At 56.9% G+C, this 18,433-nt stretch overlaps 2 protein-coding genes across 2 annotated transcripts in view; both read right to left on the bottom strand.

The window, feature by feature from the left end:
• Nucleotides 1–18,433, bottom strand: part of SLC6A1 (solute carrier family 6 member 1) — a 298,182-nt gene that overhangs the window by 169,622 nt on the left and 110,127 nt on the right. The window lies entirely within an intron of this gene.
• HRH1 (histamine receptor H1) lies at nt 8,382–15,169 on the bottom strand. Its single transcript, XM_056129281.1, has 2 exons — nt 15,080–15,169; nt 8,382–9,874 (listed from the first exon to the last, which is right to left on the bottom strand). Exons 1-2 carry the CDS (start codon nt 15,167–15,169, stop codon nt 8,399–8,401), a joined length of 1,566 nt encoding a protein of 521 aa, XP_055985256.1. The 3' UTR covers nt 8,382–8,398.

The raw sequence follows: 18,433 nt of genomic DNA, 5'->3' as shown, positions 1-18,433 counted from the left end.
CGAAGCCAACCTACCTGTTGACTGTCGACTGGCCACAGCGACTATACTGTTCTTTTTCCAAGCCAGGCATTTTTCTCATCGATTTGGCCGTCAGTGGGATAAATTTACTTTAAATTATTAAGCAGATACTATGTGCCAAGCATCAGACAGTCATTGACACAGTGATACATTTCAACAATCATTTTGTAAGACCGTTCACCTAGCGACTCCGATATAGGCAGGTTAGATAGAAAATTAGGAGAGTGGGGGGGAACAGCAAACATCAGCTCAGAGCTTTTCGGCCAGCCCTAGCTGCAGTGGGCAACCCCTCCCAGATCGTCCATAGAAGGTAGAGAAACCGAAACCATCAACAGCCTCTAGGAGTCCTGTCCTACACCCTGCACACACCAGTCAAGACCTGCCAAGAAGGCTGAGCCATAGGACAGTGGGGACGGCCCTTGCCTCACATGCGGCCAACCTGGTTTCGATCCCCAGCATCCCATAGGATCCCTGGAGCACGGCCAGGAATAACCCCTGAGACTGCCAGGTGTGGCCCCTAAACCAATACAGAAATAAAGAATTTTAAAATAAGACCTGCCGGGGCTGGAGAGATAGCACAGGGGGTAGGGTGTTTGCCTTGCACGCGGCCAACCTGAGTTTGATTCCCAGCATCCCTGAGCACCTCCAGGAGTAACTCCTGAGTGCAGAGCCAGGAGTAACCCCTGTGCATCGCCAGGTGTGACCCAAAAAGGAAAAAAAAGACCTGCCAAGAGTCCCTGACCACCTGAGTATGCCAACCGGGACCACCAGGAATCCAGACACCCCAGCACATCCCCCTGACACCCAGGATGCCCCCTTCAGACTATCATGCCACATGACCTCCAAGAATCTGAAGCTGCTCCGCTCAGCCTGCTCTGCGCGACAGAGTGGACGTCTCACTGTCACCCTCGGACCCGGCTTTGCTTCCCTCCACATGTGCCTCATCTTAGTTCCTCTGGACAAAGGCCACCACCCCACCCCACAATAGGAAAACGAGTAATGTCTCTGGCATATTGATCCTTCCCCATTTTTAGAGTTCCCTCCTCTCACTTATAAACAATATATCATTTCTACTTGACGAATGCTCTAACGGAGGTTAGACACCATTAAGTGGCTTGCTAAGAGCCGTGGGACTAAAGTTCTGGAGTGAAGCCAGTTGGACCCTGACAAATGAGAAAACAAATGCAGCTGTAGTCTAGAGACACTTTACTCGCCAGGATCATCGCTGGGGCGCGGACAGGGAGGGGAATGACTAATGGCGAAGGAAGAGCTTTTACTAAAAGGCCTGCAAGTGTCTCCAGGCTCAGGCAGAGAGTTGTTCTTTCGCAGGGAAGATTGAAGAGACTTGAAAGGCTTGCCTGTGGGAAGGTGAGGAAAAAAAGAGTCTGACATGATAATAGAGCAGAGAATAGTTACCTGCTTGCAGTGAGACTCGAGGCAGCTGGGAAGCGTCCTGAGGTTGGGTTTGTAAGCTCCAGCTGATGGAAGGAGACAAGTTATTCAGCCATTTATAAGGACCCAGGAGTCAGAGGCTGGGGGTGGGTCTCGCCACAGGCGAACAAGAAGCATCATGGGTCAGATTGAAGCCAAAGTAGAATGTTTATCTCTTTGCATCAACCTTTACCGGCAGGGCACAAGCTATTTTACAAGAACGGGGGAAGGGGGGCTCAGAACAAAGTCAGCACTGTCAGCTTTTCACTCTCTGGCAGGCTCCTCTCCTGCCACGGCCCTCACAGGCGCAAGCGGGGGTCCCCCTGAACAATTTGGAGGCCTCAAGCACTGTTCTTTTCTGTCCCCAGGCCATATCCTCACAATTCTTCTACTTGCAAAACCCTTTCTGTGTCATCAAAAGCCAGCAGAAATGCGGGTGAATCTCAAACAAAAGATGGGTGGGGAAGAGAACACAAGAGCGCACGTCCCACTTATGGAACGTTCTAGAATCCATGAGACTAATCTTCTGTGGCAGGCATCAGACCCATGGTTGCCTGGAACATCAAGGAGTTCACAGCCTTGGCGTGGAGAGACCCTCTCTCTGAGTTGGAGCTGGACTGATAGCATAGTAGGTAGGGCATTTTTCTTGCACGCAGCCGACCCAGGTTCGATTCCCAGCATTCCAGATGGTCCCCTGAGCACCACCAGGAGTGATTCCTGAGTGTATGAGCCAGAAGTAACCCCGGTGCATCGCCGGGTGTGACCCAAAAAGGAAAAAAAAAAAAAGAAACTTTCTGAGTCTTCCCTGTCCTTGTCAGCACTCACCCAGCTGTGCGTTTAACGTGGGGTTCATTTGACCATGTGTATTGAATGCAATAAGCTGGGATTGCTTTGACCATTTTCATCCCTCCCAGCGTTGGTCAGGGAAACTTGCAGTGCCAGAGACGGAACCCAGGGCTCCCACAGACAAAGTAAGTGCTCCAGCCCTTGCAAGGATCTCTCCCCCCCCCCCAACTTAACAAGTAAACTTGATTTTAAAAACAAAACAAAAAACCTGGAGAAATGTCACCCACGCACGGCCAGGCTTTGCTGGGCCAAGTGGACATAGAACTTACAGCTAGAACTTTATATGCCATTCCCCACCCCAACCCCCAACCTGTAACTGATGCCCCTTCTGTCCCTTTGAGGATTATTTCCTGTTTGGGAATTGTCTGGGAATTCCAGCCCTGTGTGCACTGCCCCCCCTCCCCCCCCCCCCCCCCGCTGGAGCAATAGCAAAGCAAGTAAGGCGTTTGCCTTGCACGCAGCCCACCCAGGTTCAACTCCTCCGCCCCTCTCAGAGAGCCCGGCAAGCTACTGAGAGTATCCCTCCCGCATGGCAGAGCCTGGGAAACTCCCCGTGGCATATTCTATATACCACAAACAGTAACAAAAAGTCTCACAATAGAGACGTTACTGGTGCCCGCTCGAGCAAATCAATGAATGAGACAACAGTGCCACAGTGCTACAGTGCCCTGCCCCCCACCTCCCCACCCCAACCCCTTGGGAGCCAAACACAGCAGAAGTGAACACAGAACACAGGAAGATTCTCTTTTTTTAGATTTTTATTGAAGTCATTTTGGTCTATAAGATGACACACATTTCAGGAGTACAGCGTTACACTTTGACTCTGTACACACGACCATGGGGGGTCCTGTACCTTGAATGCTCGGCTGTCCAGGCGATGCTCACAGGGGCACAGGTGAGGGCTGATGGCAGTTTTGACAAGGCACGGCCTCGAATTCTGACCCTCGGGGAATCCGGGAGTCACTTGGTGCAGGCATCCCAGATTGGGAACACCCCCCAGCCACCCACAGGGTCCCATCCCCTGCGAGGGCCTCTCTGGGCTGTCGGTGGGCTGGTCAGTTTGGCCATTGTTTCCTGGGCCACAGCCGGGGCCGTGCAGTGTCAGACACCGTTCCTTAACCAGCAGACGGGGGTGGACCTGCAAAGTCCAAGATTGCTCAGGGACGCAGGGGAGGTTCGGAGCAGAAGACTCAGCCCAGGACAGACAGGCTGACCATGGGGCACATGGTGACCCAGAGAGATGCAATTTGAGGGGGGCGGGAGGTGGGGGAGACACTCATTCACTACCACATTGGCCAACCCACGTATGTTGGTGGTTGTTTTGGTGAGGGAACACCCCCGGCAGTGCTGAGGGCTGACTCCTGGCTCCATGCTCAGGGCTCACTCCTGGCAGGCTCAGGGGACTCTACGGGAGGCCAAGAATTGAACCCAGGTTGGCCATTGTGCAAGGCAGCGCCTTCCCCACTGCACTGTGGGCCAAAGCACCTTTGGCTCCTGTCTTGCAGCTCCCCTGAGAGAAGCACATTTCCTCCCAAGGGGAACCATGTCAAATTAAGAGACACTCTGAGAGCCCAGATCCCGTGGGCTGATGGATTGGCACACGCAATTCGAGCAGCTTTGCTCCTTATAGACTGAGAGTGGGCCACAGCGGCTAGAGGCCCACGTCGTTCTTGTCTGGTGCCAAGATTTCGGTCTCTCGCCAAGCAGGAACCACCTACTCCGTCCTCAGCCCTCTCCTGCAGGCTTCTCTCAGCCAAATAACGGGGGTCAGTGGGGGCTCCCAGAATAGAAAGTGACCTGAGGTTCCTATTCTTACGGTGCTCGTGCGAAACAACGGGCCACATTTATTAGACGTGAACTTCCTCTGTGACTGTGATTATTTTGGTAGACTGGGAGGAGAGACGAGAAAAATAATCTGAATCAGTAATGTGTCTTTTTGCGGACATCATATTTTGGTCTTCCTCCTCCTCATTTTCAGAAGTCCGTGCTTTGGGCCTGGAAACTGTCAGGAATCCTGAATTTCCCTAAGATTTGGATGTGACTCTCTGAAGAAACATTTTTGGATTTTTTTTTTCCCCCGCATTGACCCGCATTGAGTCAGAGTTCTTCCGACGTCCTGCAAAGCCTGGAGCGGAAACAGGAAGGCTTGCGACACACCCAGCAGTACTGCTATGTGGGGTTCACTGCCTCTGTGCCTGGGAACCCCAGAAACAACATGCCCATCGGGCAGACCTGTCTTCTGAAGATGCTTCGATGTGTAGAACTGGATTATCAGTTTCCTTTCATTTTACTCTCTCTCTCTCTCTTTCCCCAGTACACCCAACTCCTTTAGTGGGCTGGTATGACCTCAGGAGAGAGAGAGAGGGAGATTAGTTTTATGACATACCTAGACAAAGAAACTTCTGAGTTATAAAACTAATTAGGGAAGATCCACAGGCAGGACTAGACAGAAGGCAAAGCCGGCCGGAGCAATTGGACAGCAGAGAGGGTGCTCGCCTCGCACGCAGCTGACCCAAGTCCGATTCCCAGCATCCTATATCATCCTCCAAGCACAACTAGGAGTGATTCCTGAATGCAGAGCCCGGAGTAAGCCCTGAGCATTGCCAGGTGTGGGCCTCAAAACCAACAAAAAAAGAAGTAAAAGTCTGCCATCTCAAAAACTCATTGAGTAAAACATTACCCAACACCTGGAGCCCGCAGGTCGCAGGTCGAGTGTAGTTTACCTTTGTAGGTAAACTACTCAGGGCAGAGTAGGACCACACCCAGCAGTGTTCGGGGCTACTCCTGGCTCTGTGCTCAAGAATGACCCCTGCTGGTGTTCAGGGGCAGCTGGTACCAGAGATGGAGACCAGGGTGGTGGCTGACACAGCTGAGCTTAGCTAAGCAAGTGCCTTAACCCTGGTTCTATCTCTCCGGCCCCAAATAAATATTTTATCCCCCACTCCTCATATTAGCTCATTCTCTTCCATCCTTGTCCCATGCGATGACCCAGTTCAGCTGCCTCCAAGTCAATATCCCATTTCTAAATGACAAGAATTGGAAAAAACGAACGTAACAGGGAAACCGCTTTAGATTTAACCACAAAACTCCTCTAGATGCTGATAGTTGAGCAAACACAGACCACACCGACTGCAACATTATTTGCAAAAAAAGCCAGGGAGATGCATTCTTCCCACGAAGTCGCGCGCCTGGCCATCTCATCCATGCGCCCTCCGTGGGCACAGGCTTTTTCGGGGTGACTGTTACACCACGTCGCTCTTTCCGCTCCGCTCCCACGTCTCTAGCCCCTTTCCACTCCTCGGTGTCTGGGTTTGACCCCTCTGAGCATCCTTCATCCCTCCACCCCGGGCCTGTCATATCACCCCTGTCCTGTGTCCATCATCTTCCTTCTCTCCCTTCTGCCCCAGTGACCCCAACACTCCTCAGTCCCTCCTCTCCAGCCCTCTGCTCCCTGTCTCTCCATATTTCTCCCCTCTCCCTCTTCCCCTTTCTGCCCCTTGGTGGCTCCAGTCATGGATGCTGAATTAGGAGCTCGGAAGGACCAGGAAAATCCGTTCCCATCCCTTCGCAGCCACGTGGCAAGCAGACTTGAAAGTGTCCTCCCTACAGCACTGCTAACCCGCTACCAAGAAGGCCCTGCTTGGTAAATGGGCCAATCAGTCCTGGGGGAAAAGGGGATTCTAGCTCAGCAGCTTAAACTCAACTAAGGAAACCAGCTAAAGTTTCAGAGTTCGACCCCCAGGGCCTCTACAGCCCCCCGCCGAGAAGGACCTGATTCAACAGTCGGGCAGCAAGGCTGCACATGACCCTGGGCACGGACACGAACAGCGTTATTGCTGTGCTCCAGAAGGGCCTTGCGCCACGGCCGCTGCTTCAGCACTCCAGGCCCTGATGCCACCCACGTGGGTGAGCAGAAGAGCAGCTGGGAAGAAGGACGGGAAAGGGTCGTCACTGCCCTGCCTCCCCGAGCCTGTTGGTGGGAACAATCCCCACCCTCTGCGCTGGTTATAAAGGGTCCACCAGACAATGGCTGGGCAACATGAAGCCAGGCACATAATCCAGGCCCTGGTACTCTAACACAAACTACGAGTTCCCACAACGTGCCGGAAGCCACCATGTAAACCATGGGGTTCCAGCCAGCAGCAAGAGATGGTCTACTTCTCCCATGATGCTGTCTGGGGGTCTCTCTGACTCCAGGAAGGAGCTGATGGGTCACCCCAACTTCCACAGATACCCAAATGGGACGTGGAATTCTTCGTGGATGTGGGGTAATCTCTGTAGGGGTGCGTTGGTGCTGAGGGATCCCCAGGACACTGGCTATTATATGGCTTCTGGGAAATGTGTTCTCGTCGGGGAACCGACCAACCGTAGCTTCTCCAACCAGAATCCAAGTCTCCTGAGAGATCAAGTCGCCGGCAAGACCTCTGGGGAACGAAAGCCGAGAATACAGCTTGTTAGACAAAGTCAGTCCTTGGACAGCTGACTGACAGAGGTGAAGAGAAACTCCACAACGGCTCGGGGGACATCTGTCAGGACATTTCTTGGCACTTCCCAGGCCCAGGATTGAGGAAGGGAGCTATATACAAGGTCACCTTGTCACAAGCATGGCTACAAACGTGGAGATTCCGGTGGACAAAAATATCTCAACGACAAAGAGCCTGGCTTGTGCAAACCCAAGACACACGGTTTGTGCAAACACTCGTATCTGTGTTGGATGGTGGAGTGCTGTCCACAGCTAAATAGCAACCATCGCTGGACTGCAGGCTGGAGAACAAGGACACTGCAGCTTAAGTTTTTAACTTAAGAAGCTTTGGCTGGAAAATGTGCATTTTTGACAAGCAGGGCTGGAGCGATTGCACAGTGGTAGGGCGTTCGCCTTACACGCGGCCAACATGGCCGACCCGAGTTCGATTCCTCCACCCCTCTCGGAGAGCCCGGCAAGCTACCGAGAGTATTCGATATGCCAGACACAGTAACAACAAAGTCTCCAATGGAGACGTTACTGGGCCCGCTCGAGCAAATCGACGATCAACGGGAGGGCCTTTACCTTACCTTTACCTAGCCCGACTCACCGACCCAGATGCACAGTGACTGTTCAAACGACACTCTGGCCTGCTGTCGAGATACTCCTTTGAGACTTGCCACCAGTGTGTGTGTGTGTGTGTGTGTGTGTGTGTGATAGGAAAAAAAACTGCCTTCTAGAGAATATGGGTTGCGGTGTGCTGGGCCCCTGGGGGCTGTCATTCTAGCTGTTACATACCACCTCCATGTTCGGGGCATGGCAGGGCAGGGGGCTCAGCGAGACACACTTGGCAGAACCCTGGAGACATGTGGCCTCCCCCTTTTCCTTCTTATCTGTAAATGTGCAAGCATGATATAGAGATAGCTTCTCTCTCTCCCTCCCTCTCTCCCTCTCTCTTTCCCTCCCTCCCTCTCTCCCTCTCTCTTTCCCTCCCTCCCTCTCTCTCCTTCCTCCCTCCATCTCTGTCTCTCTTTCTCTCTGTTTCTCTCTCTCTCTCTCTCAAATAGCCAAATGGGATTTGGATTTGGGGCTGGCAGCGCTGGCCACCAGGCTGCGCCATTTCCCACCAAGCCCACTGAGGCAGGAGGACTGAGACTGGAGGGGGGGGGGGGCTCAGATGTGGGTCGGCGGGATGGAGCACTAGACAGGAGCAGAGAAAGGCCGTTCTGAGCTGCAGGAAGCCCTCCAGAGTCTGCCTGCAGGAGGGAGGTCTCTGCGGTCTCAGAGCTCATTCTGGAATGGTCCAGGCTCTGTCTGACTGCCCAGTGGAACTCTTCCTCATGTCCCTTCCGCGGCCACGCCATCTGAGCTTGAAACCTGAACGCCAACGAGCGTGTATGTATGTGTGTGTATTGGGGGGGGTCTCCCCATCTCCTGAGCCGGAGTCAATTCTCTCGTCAGCTCCCTGCCCTCCACTCCCCCCTCCAAAGGCGCCCGAGAACTTTCCAAACTCCCTGTCTACAGCCAAGACCGTCCCTCGGACGCCGCCCGAGAGCTCAGGTGCCTGGCGCTCCCACGGGCCTCCTCCTCCAACGGTGCCCTCCCGTGGGCATCCCAAGGGGCCTCTCCAGCGGCGGCCGCCTAAGAGGGGATATGCAGGATCTTCTTGAACGTCTTCTTGAAGTTCTCGTTGCACAGGGGGTAGATGAGGGGGTTGAGCGTGGAGTTGATGTAGCCCAGCCAGATGGTGAACATGTGCACGTAGCTGTTGCAGCAGCTCTCGCAGAAGGCGATGACCATGAAGAAGATGAAGTAGGGGATCCAGCAGAGGATGAAGGCCGCCATGATGAAGCCCAGCTGCTTGGCGGCCTTGCGCTCCCGACGCAGGTGCAGCCCCGACACGGACTGGCGCGAGTGGGAGCGCAGCCGCTTCCAGGTGAACTTGAGGTAGTCCAGGCTCATGCTCGGCCGGCCCCGCGCTTTGCCCTTGTCGGGGCCCTGCTCGGTGAAGGGGTCCGAGTCGGTCCTGGAGAAAGACTGGCCGTCCCCGAGCACCTGGTCCTCCTGCGCCTCGCTGGCCCCGGAGCCCGGCTCGCCACTGTCCTGCCACTGGCCCCGGTGGGCCCCGTCGGCGGATGCTGGCTGCGTGGGTGGCACCGGGCTGAGCGGGAGACAGTGGCGTGGATCAGCCTCCGCGTCCCCGTCCGGGTCACTGAACCCAGGGGACGTCCCCTCCGGCTCTCCGGGCGGAGTGGACACCAAGCCCGGGTCCTCGCCGGTGGTGGTGGTGGTGGTGGCGTCTCCCGACTTCCTTTTCAGAAAGGCCCAGGGGGACTCGCGGGCCGGCCGGGGGCCCGGAGCCCGCAGGGTCCTCTCGGAGAAGAAGGGCAGCGCCCCGTTGGCCAGGTTGCGGTGCTGACAGTGCCGCCGCACGGCCTTGTAGATGCGGGCGTAGAACCAGAGCATGAGCACCGTGGGCAGGTAGAAGTTGACGATGGCCGTCATGACCTTGAACCAGGTGACGTCGTAGAAGTCCGTCTCGCAGCGCTCCTCGCGGAGCGGCGAGCTGTCGGGCCGGAAGCGGCGCCAGCCCAGGATGGGGATGACCCAGAGGAAGGCCAGGAACCAGGCGCCCAGGATGGTGACCGACGCCTGCGTCTTGGTGCGGTACTTGAGGTACCGTAGCGGGTGCTGCACGGAGCGGTAACGGTCGATGCACAGGATGAAGACGCTGAAGATGGACGCCGTGCTGGCTACATAGTCCATGGACAGCCAGAAGAGGCAGAGTTCCCGGCCCAGCGACCAGTGGCAGCGGGTCAGGTAAAGGATGTTCATGGGCATGACCACGGCGCCCACGATGAGGTCGGCGGCCGAGAGGCTGACGATGTAGAGGTTCCCCACCGTGTGCAGCTTCCGCTCGCTGCGCACGGCGTACAACACCAGCACGTTCAGCCCCACGGTGGCCAGCGACACGAAGCTCAGGACGACCGCCAGCGGCAGCATCCGGAAGCTGGTCGTCGTGGTCTGGTTCCTCTCACACATCTGGGCATCGGCGGACACGCAGGAGGAGTTGGAGGACCCGTGGGTGGAAGACAGGTCCCAGCCGTGGTGCGGTCCCTGGGAAGAAAGACACGGGTGAGGGGAGCCGGGACGGCCCGTCCCCTGCCTCAGGCCCCCAGGTAGCTCCCGTCTCTGTGCTGCGACCCCCGACACTCACCTGGACGGCTTCCGGCCCCCACCTGCCCTCCCTTCCTCCCTCCGTCCTTCTGTCCTTTCCCTCCCTCCCTCCTTCTCTGTCTTCCCCTTCCCTCCTCCCCTCCCTCTGCTTCTTTCCCTCCTTCCTTCTTTCCCTCCCTCCCTCTCTCCTTCCGTCTCTACCTCCTCCCTTTGTCCACTGGGCACTGGGGGTGGACATGTGGTGACACGTATGTCACTTAGGGTGCAGGGGGCTGGATTCAGCTGTGGTCCGGGATGAACATATGGTGACACGTACGTCACTTAAGGTGCAGAGGCGGGCTTCTAGACACTGCTGCTCCCTGACAAAAAAGGTCTCCGTGCCCGCTTCCTCCTGACAGGAAGTGTCGCCTGGAGCTGCGGCAGCATCTGGGGCCCATCGGGAAAGGCCAAGAAAACCACCGAGGCGTCTCAGACTCTGCCCTCAAGAAGCTTCCGGACCTTCTCCCCCTAGTCTGGTTATCAGGGGCAACCACCAAACACTTTTGGCTTAAAATGCTTTGACACCGGGACTACGATTTGCGCTCATGACAGCCACCTCCGCGTGTGAGCCACCCATGGTACACACCACCAGCAACGTATTAGGTGGCTGATACAGGCTTTTGTCCTTGCACAAGAGCAAGCCTGACGGTAAGGGGGTTTCCAGAAACTCAGAGACCCCAAGCGGGTCCAGGCACGTCCTCCAAAGAGAGGGCCTCTCACGGAACAAGGTCTGACCAGGGGGAACATGTTCGTTATCTGACGCTTCCGCTCAGAAAAAGGTTCTGCCACCAAACTGTGAAAGGCACCTGCAGCCTCTGCAAACATCGACCTCCTCCTCCTCCTCCTCCTCCTCCTCCTCCTCCTCCCAGTCAATGCAGTGGGTCCTCTTCCTCCTCCTCCTCCTCCTCCTGTGCCTCCTCCTCCTCCTCCTCCTCCCAGTCAATGCAGTGGGTCCTCTTCCTCCTCCTCCTCCTCCTCCTGCGCCTCCTCCTCCTCCTCCTCCCAGTCAATGCAGTGGGTCCTCTTCCTCCTCCTCCTCCTGCACCTCCTCCTCCTCCTCCTCCCAGTCAATGCAGTGAGTCCTCTTCCTCCTCCTCCTCCTCCTCCTCATCCTCCTTCTCCTCCTCCTCCTCCTCTCCCCTCCTCCTCCTCCCAGTCAATGCAGCGGGTCAAACCCGGGCAGCCCGGGGGATACTCATTTGGCAGAGTGCACACAGGCTGTGGTCCCAGCACCGCGTGGTCTCCAAGAACTACTGGGAGTGAGCGGGAGGACCCTGGGAGCTTCTGGGTGTGGTCTCAAACCCCCCCAAAACGAGAACCTGACTTTGGGGGTGTTTAGGTTTTCACAGCTTATCCACCAGTGACTTGAGTCTAAAGAAAGAAGAGAGAGAGAGAGAGAAAAGTACCTGCCATAGGGGCAGGCGAGATGGGGGAGTGGGAGGGAAACTGGGGACATTGGTGGTGGGAAATGTACACTGGTGAATGTACACGGGTGTCGGAACATTGTATGATGAAACCCAAACATGAACATTTGCAACTGTGTATCTCACTGTAATTCAATTAAAAAAATAGTAAAAAATAAAGAAAATGGAGAAACACTAACAATATAAAGCTCATCACTCATGAAGCAAAACCATTTTTTTGCATTAAGATAGAGTCACTCGCCGGCATCTCATATAGTTCCCTGAACCCCACAGGAGTGACCTCAGAGGACTGAGCCAGGAGTCAGCCTGAGCACTGCTGGGTGTGGCCCCCAAACAAACGATAAAAGACAGAGTCATATAAACTCTCGCATATCTGGCTAAATTTGTATGATTTGGGTGGATCTTGGCTCACGCGCTGCTGCTCAGGGCTTATCCCTGGCTATGTGTTCAGGGCCACACCTGGCTGAAGGTGCTCAGAGCTGACTCCTGGCTCTGTGCTCCAGAATCACTCCTGGCGAGGCTTGGGGACCGTATGAGGTGCTGAGGAGTTAACCCAGGCCGACCACGTGCAAGGCCAGCGCCCTCCCTGCTACACTATTCCTCGAACCCCAGAGGTCCAGATTTTTGTCATTAAAACTTCAGGACCAGGCGATGCAAGGAAGCATGTTTGTATGTCAGAGCGTGGCGGGTCTCCTGAGCACGGGGGGAGCAACTGCCAAGAAGGAGTAGCCCCTGAGCACTGCCGGGCGCGATCCTGAACACACACGCCCAAGCCAAAACACAGACGTTAGGTTATGGTGGTGTGAGGGCACCGGTCTTTGGGTGGGGTGCAGTGAACTCTATACCCCTGAAATTCTGCAGTGTCACACCTGGCAATGCACAGGGGTTACTCCTGGCTCTGCACTCAGGAGTTACTCCTGGCAGTGCTCAGGGGACCATAAGGGATGCTGGGAATCGAACCTGGGTCGGCCACGTGCAAGGCAAACGCCTTACCCGCTGTGCTATCTCTCCAGCCCCAAATTCTGCAGTGTTTTAAACCAATATACATCAGCTTTTTTTCCCCAAAAAACCTTTAAAATGTACTATTGCATGTTAGTGATCAGGGGCGATGCCTCCTAGTGCCTGAGATTTACTCTATTGTTTTTGTGTTTGTTTTTTCCTTTTTGGGTCACACCCAGCGATGCTCAGGGGCTCCTCCTGGCTCTGCACTCAGGAATCACTCCTGACGGTGCTTGGGGGACCATATGGGATGCTGGGGATCGAACCTGGGTCGGCCGCGTGCAATGCAAACACCCTACCTGCTGTGCTGTCACTCCAGCCCCCTGAGATTTACTTTAAATGAACCAAATCTGAGCTGGATGGGGCAGAGAGAGAGGACAGCAGGGAGAGCATTTGCCTTGCAAGGAGCTGATCTGGGCTCAACCCCAAGAGCACTGCCAGGAGTGATCCCTGAGCACAGAAATGGGAGTACGTCCTGAGCACTGCCAGGTGTGGCCCCCAAACAAAACCAAACTTAGTTGGGTGATGGTTCGTGAGAGCAAAGTTGAGTCGACACGGTCCCGGCACTGCACAGTCCCTCTGAGCACAGAGCCAGGAGTAACCCCCAAGCACCGCCAGGTGTGGTCCCCAAGCCACAGAACTAAATAGGAGAACAAGAAAGTGAACTGTCCACTTGTGGCTGGGCAGGGCTGGGTGGGGAGGGGGCTCTGTGTTCCAGCATCGCTGCTTTATTCCCCGTTTTCTCAAGAACGTGTTGGGGAAATGAACGCAGCCCCGGCCCACCTCTCCCCTCCCCACCATCGCGGCATACTTTCCCCTCTTTCTGCCCGAGGATGAGCGTGGACAAGGGCCAAAACCACCCGCTGGATGAGGCGTGAGAGGCAGAGTGAATCCAACTAAGACTCGCTGCAGAAACCCCTGGCAGCTCAGCAACCCGGTCCAAAGCGAGGAGCCCACGGGCAGGACCCCCAGAGGGGCTGCCACAGGAAGACACCGCCCGGCTCCGAGTCACCTGCCAGAAGCTCCCTCCTGTCCCACTCAGCACCCACCTCCCCACTGGCCTGGAGGACCAGAGAGAACCCAGAAGGACGCGGAGAGGGACAGCCGAAGATGGATTCAAGCCTGGGGCCCCATCCTGGACCGGCCAGCCCTTCCTGGTCTCCCCCCGGAAGGACTCAGGCCTCTCGGGGGTTAGGCCACTGCCCCCACCCTGCAGCATCCGGGGCTGGCGAGTGTGGAGGGATGTGAGGGTCCTGCTCCTCGCACCCAGAGCCCACGGTGCCTGCCCACAGCGCCCGGGTGCTCGCCTGCCCATGTTTTGAGCCGCCTTCGCGGGGGCACAGCAAGCGCACAGAGGCTGGGAGGGCCTGGGGCGGGACAGAGGCGGCCCCTCACCCCACCCCCACCTTTTCAGGCTCGGGGCCCAGGGGCAGGAGAGGAGGGGCGAGCTCTGGGGGTGTCTGGCCCTCTGGAGGAGCCCCCCAAGTTTTCACTACTTGCTCTCTTCCCCTTCCCAGGGCTACTGGGTTGCAGCTGAGACAGTGGGGCCAGTTTCTGCAGCCGACGAGGCCGTTTCTCAGCGGTGTGCCGGGAGCCAGCTGTGGCACTGAGTCAGGGCTTGGCTCCAGAGCCATTAGCTAGTCGCTCCAGCCACCACTGCTAATCTAACATGCCCCCTGCAGGGGCAGGCAGGGCTGGCGGCCGGTGGGGGGGCGGGGCTCGGCTACAGAGCCAGACGCTGGGCTGGCCAGTTGGCCAGCGCTCCCTCCCGGCCATCGGTGATCAAATGCCCCCCAGGGGTGCAGAGGACACCCCTTCCCAGGGAGAGATGAGTTCAGGCTGGGGGCTTGGGGGGAGGGACACACTCAAGGGGCAGTGCTCACGCAGCCAGAACCCAGGGAGGTCTCACCCTCGGCTCCGGGCATGACTATGGGTGCCTGTAAAGAGGGTCCGGCGCTGCCATGGCTGGGGTTGCCCCCACCCCCTGCTTGCCTGCTGTCCCCTCTCATGCCCACACACAGTCCCCAATGCCCCTAGGTGCTGCTGTGTCCTGCAGGGCACGGGTGTCCTTGGCTGAAGTCCAGCCACCTCCCCCCCCATGCCTCATCCATCCACTGCCCAGCCTGGAATGCGGTTCTCCACTCAGGACAAGGGGAGCCTTTGCCCGCGGACGCCACCAACTGCCACCGGGAGTGTGCAGTGGCACAGGGAGGGGTGGGCACGAAGCGGCTGGAGCCCAGTCCCAAGCATGAGCACAAACCCTGCTGCTTTCCCAGTGTGTAGGGGGGGGAGGGGCAATGGCAGGGTCTCTAGACACGGGGGGGGGGGGGGGGATTCTGCCCTGGCCCCGCACTGGGAGGGAGGCTCCCGGGGGCTCAGCCTCTCCCCTCCCCCTCTGTTTCCTTCCAGCTGCCAGAGGTCTCCCGGGAAGCGTCGCTCCGTCTCAGGTTCATGGACCAGGACGGCGGTTCCGAGGGCATCAGGAGATGCTTGTGGGCTGCACCATAGACCTTGCATGCGGTAGTGCCAGGCTCTGACCCCGGCCCTGGGTGGTCCCCTGGGCGCTGTCCAGTGTCACCCCCAGACAAACAGGAAGCCCCGACGAGGTAAAGCCAGGGCGATAAGCCCATTTCTCCCCCAGCTGCTGGGCTGACTGTCCTTGAACCAGCCTCATTTCCCTCACCTGCATCGTGCAGTTAAAACACGACAGCTCCCAGCTGGGGGTGCCAGGGTCGACAGACAGGCTTCGCTCGGGGTCCGAGGCACAGGGCATGCTCCCTTATCCCAGTCCTGTAGCTTCTGCCCTGTCCCCGTGGGCAGTCCCTGCTGACCTCCCGGGTCCTGCAGAGACGCACCAGCACACAGCTGTCCCCACTGATTCTGCTTTTCTTCAGAAACCAACTTCTGCTTTTTGGCTGGAGCGATAGCCCGGCGGGTTGTGCAATTGCTTTGCACGCGGCAGACCTGGCCAACCCAGGTTCGATTCCTCCGCCCCTCTCGAAGAGCCCGGCAAGCTACCGAGAGTATCTCGCCCGCACAGCAGAGCCTGGCAAGCTCCCTGTGACACATTCGGTATGCCAAACACAGTAACAACAAGTCTCGCAATGGAGACGTTACTGGGCCCGCTTGAACAAATCGATGAAAAACGGGAGGACAGTGCTACACAGTGCTTTTTGGCTGAGTCTATCACTACTGGGCACTGCAAACCCTGACCCCAAGCTCCGTGGAGCTGGACTTGATCACATGACTAAGTTCCAAAGAAACGGACACAGAAATGAAGTTTGCGACGGGTCGAGAGCAGCCCTGGGGGAAGAGCATGCTCTTTCCTCGACCCTCCCAGCTGGCTGGAAGGTGAGTTAGAAGGAACGGAGCAGCTGCAGCCCTTTGGGGGTCACGAGGAGGGCCCACATCATGGGAAGGTCTGGGAACCTGAGGTCGGAGCAGCTGCCTCCCTGGCAGGGACCCTCACTCCCGGGACCCGCGGCGACCCCGGGAAGCCACAGTGGGCAGAGTGTTCCTTCCCCAGCACCTGCCAGGCAGCAGAGACAGAGAAGCAGCCACTTCAACCACGGTTTATCTCACTCTCAGGATGTCACCAGGTGTGACGGTTAGGGCAGGAGGCAGTGACATCGCCGGAAGGGGGCAGTGTGGGGTCAGTGTGAGGGCGAGGACGCGCCCCAGGAGGGAAAACAGGACTTAAGGCTGAGGAAAGGCTAAAAGCTTGGGGCCACGGTCAGGGAGGGGGGGAGGGCGGGGGTCCCTGGGCGAAGCAGGGGCCAGAAGGTCCTAAAAGCTAAAAGGTGTGTTTTTTGGGGGGGAGGGGGGCATGTCCAGGGTCATTAGTGCCTTGGTGTGCCCACCCCGCTCCTTCGATTTTTGTTTTTGTTTATGTGTGTCTATGCACATATCTGCATTTATTTTTCAGCGTGGGGGGTCCCCTCCAGGGGTGTCAGAACCAGGGTGCTGGGGATCAAACCCGGGACCTCTCGCACAGGCCAGCACATGTGTGACCACTTCAGCCACAACCTTTTGTCTTGAAGCGTTTTATGGGGGAGCCACACCCAGTGGTGCTCAGGCCTTCTAACTCCTGGCTCAGTGCTCAGGGATCACTTCCAGCGGTGCTTGGGAGACCCTATGGGGTACCGGAATTCAAACCCAGGTCAGCTGCATGCAAGGCAAGCACCCTCCCCGCTATCCCATGGCTCCAGTCTTGAGGCTTTTAGTTGTTCTTCACTGTGTCCCAGCCCCCCAGTCTAACACCCCCTTTTCTCTCCACTTCCTGTGGCCACATCGTCCTTTCTTGAGCTGCCCTGTCCCACAAAATGGTAAGTGACCTTAGGGCATGGAGGGCTGGGGAGGAGAGGGTAAGGGAGGGGAGGGGAGGGAGGGCAGGGCAGGGAAGGGGAAGGAAAGGGAAGAGAGGCAGGGCACGGAAGGGGAGGGGAGGAAGGACTTTCATCCCGGATAACTCAGACAATAAATAAAGACTTATGTGGGTGGGGTGGGCGGGCTGGAGAGCTAGCGGCAGGCAGCAGGCAGGCTACTTGCCTTACATGTGGTCAACCTGGATTAACTTCCTGGAACTGCATTTGTTCCCCTGAGCACTGCCAGGAGTGATCCCTGAGCACAGAGCCTGGAGTAAGCCCGGAGCACTGCTGGGGACCCCCAACCAACAACAACAACAACAAGAAAAGACACACAGAGATGCTGACGGCAGCGTTATCTGCGGGGGATAGTCCAACATCCAGGAACGAAATGCAGTACGGGAGAGACGGTGACTGCCCCTGATAATCACATTTGAGGAGCGGCAGTAATGAGATGGAAAACATCCCCGTGGAATTAGATTCACAGCAGACAGGACTCCGGCGGGAGACAACCCCGGGCACTGGGCAGTGTTTATTGGCTTTGGTATTTCCCCAGTTTCAGTAATGAGAACTCAGTTCTGTAGTTGGGACAAGAAGAAGTAATTACAGTCATTAAAAAAAAAGCAAAACTAAATAAAATAGGGCCAGGGGCTAGTGGTTGCCTGTCAGCAGCACCGCGGGGAGGGCACTTGCCTCGCACGTGGCCAGCCCTGGTTTGACCCCAGCGTCCCATATGGTCCCCAGAGCACTGCTGGGAATGACTTCAGAGTGCAGAGCCGGGAGTAACCACTTAGCGTTATGGGGTGTGACCCCCAAACCGAAAATAAATTAACAAATCAATAAAATACAGGGCTGGAGCGATAGCACAGCGGTAGGGCGTTTGCCTTGCACACAGCCAACCTGGCCGACCCGAGTTCGATTCCTCCGCCCCTCTCGGAGAGCCCGGCAAGCTACCGAGAGTATCTCGCCCGCACGGCAGAGCCTGGCAAGCTCCCCGTGACGTATTCGATATGCCAGACACAGTAACAACAAAGTCTCCAATGGAGACGTTACTGGGCCTACTCGAGCAAATCGATGAACGGGAGGACAGTGAAAATACAGGCTGTGGATGTGGCTCAGTGCTAGAGTGCTTGCCTGCACGTGTGAGGCCCTAGTACCACACCCTACACACACACACACACACACACACACACACACACACACACTGAAATAAGAAATAAGATCCCTCTGGGGGAAAAAAAGCATTAAAAACAGTTCCCACATCCTTAGCACATCTTTTGTTTTCTTCTGTGCAGAGTGAAGTCTGGCACTCTCCCACATTCCTGGGCCCCACCCACCACTCCCCGGTCCAGATCACCCCCCACCCGGTTGTGCTCAGAGATGGGAAACGCTGGCTCTTTGGCTCTCATCTGAGAACGCAGAAGCATCCAGGCGTGCAGGGCAGTGGGGACGATGGCAGAGTCCCAGTGCGTCCAGCTGGCTGCAGGGGTGCTGGGCAGATCGCCGACGGGACGGATCTGTGGGCGTGGGCTGACCCCGGCCTCAGCCTTCAGCTGGCCACTCACGTGCTCAGCCTCTGGGCGAGACAAGAGGCAGGAAGCCTGGGGTGGCCGGCCCGCGGCCCCCGGGGCTTCTAGGAGTGTGGGGTACAGGGACGGAAGGAAGGGTCACTG

Source organism: Sorex fumeus, unplaced genomic scaffold, assembly GCF_029834395.1.
Source record: "Sorex fumeus unplaced genomic scaffold, SorFum_2.1 ptg000072l, whole genome shotgun sequence".
NCBI lineage: Eukaryota > Metazoa > Chordata > Mammalia > Eulipotyphla > Soricidae > Sorex > Sorex fumeus.
Note: the sequence above shows the minus strand (reverse complement) of the source record. Positions and strands in the feature narration are given on the sequence as shown.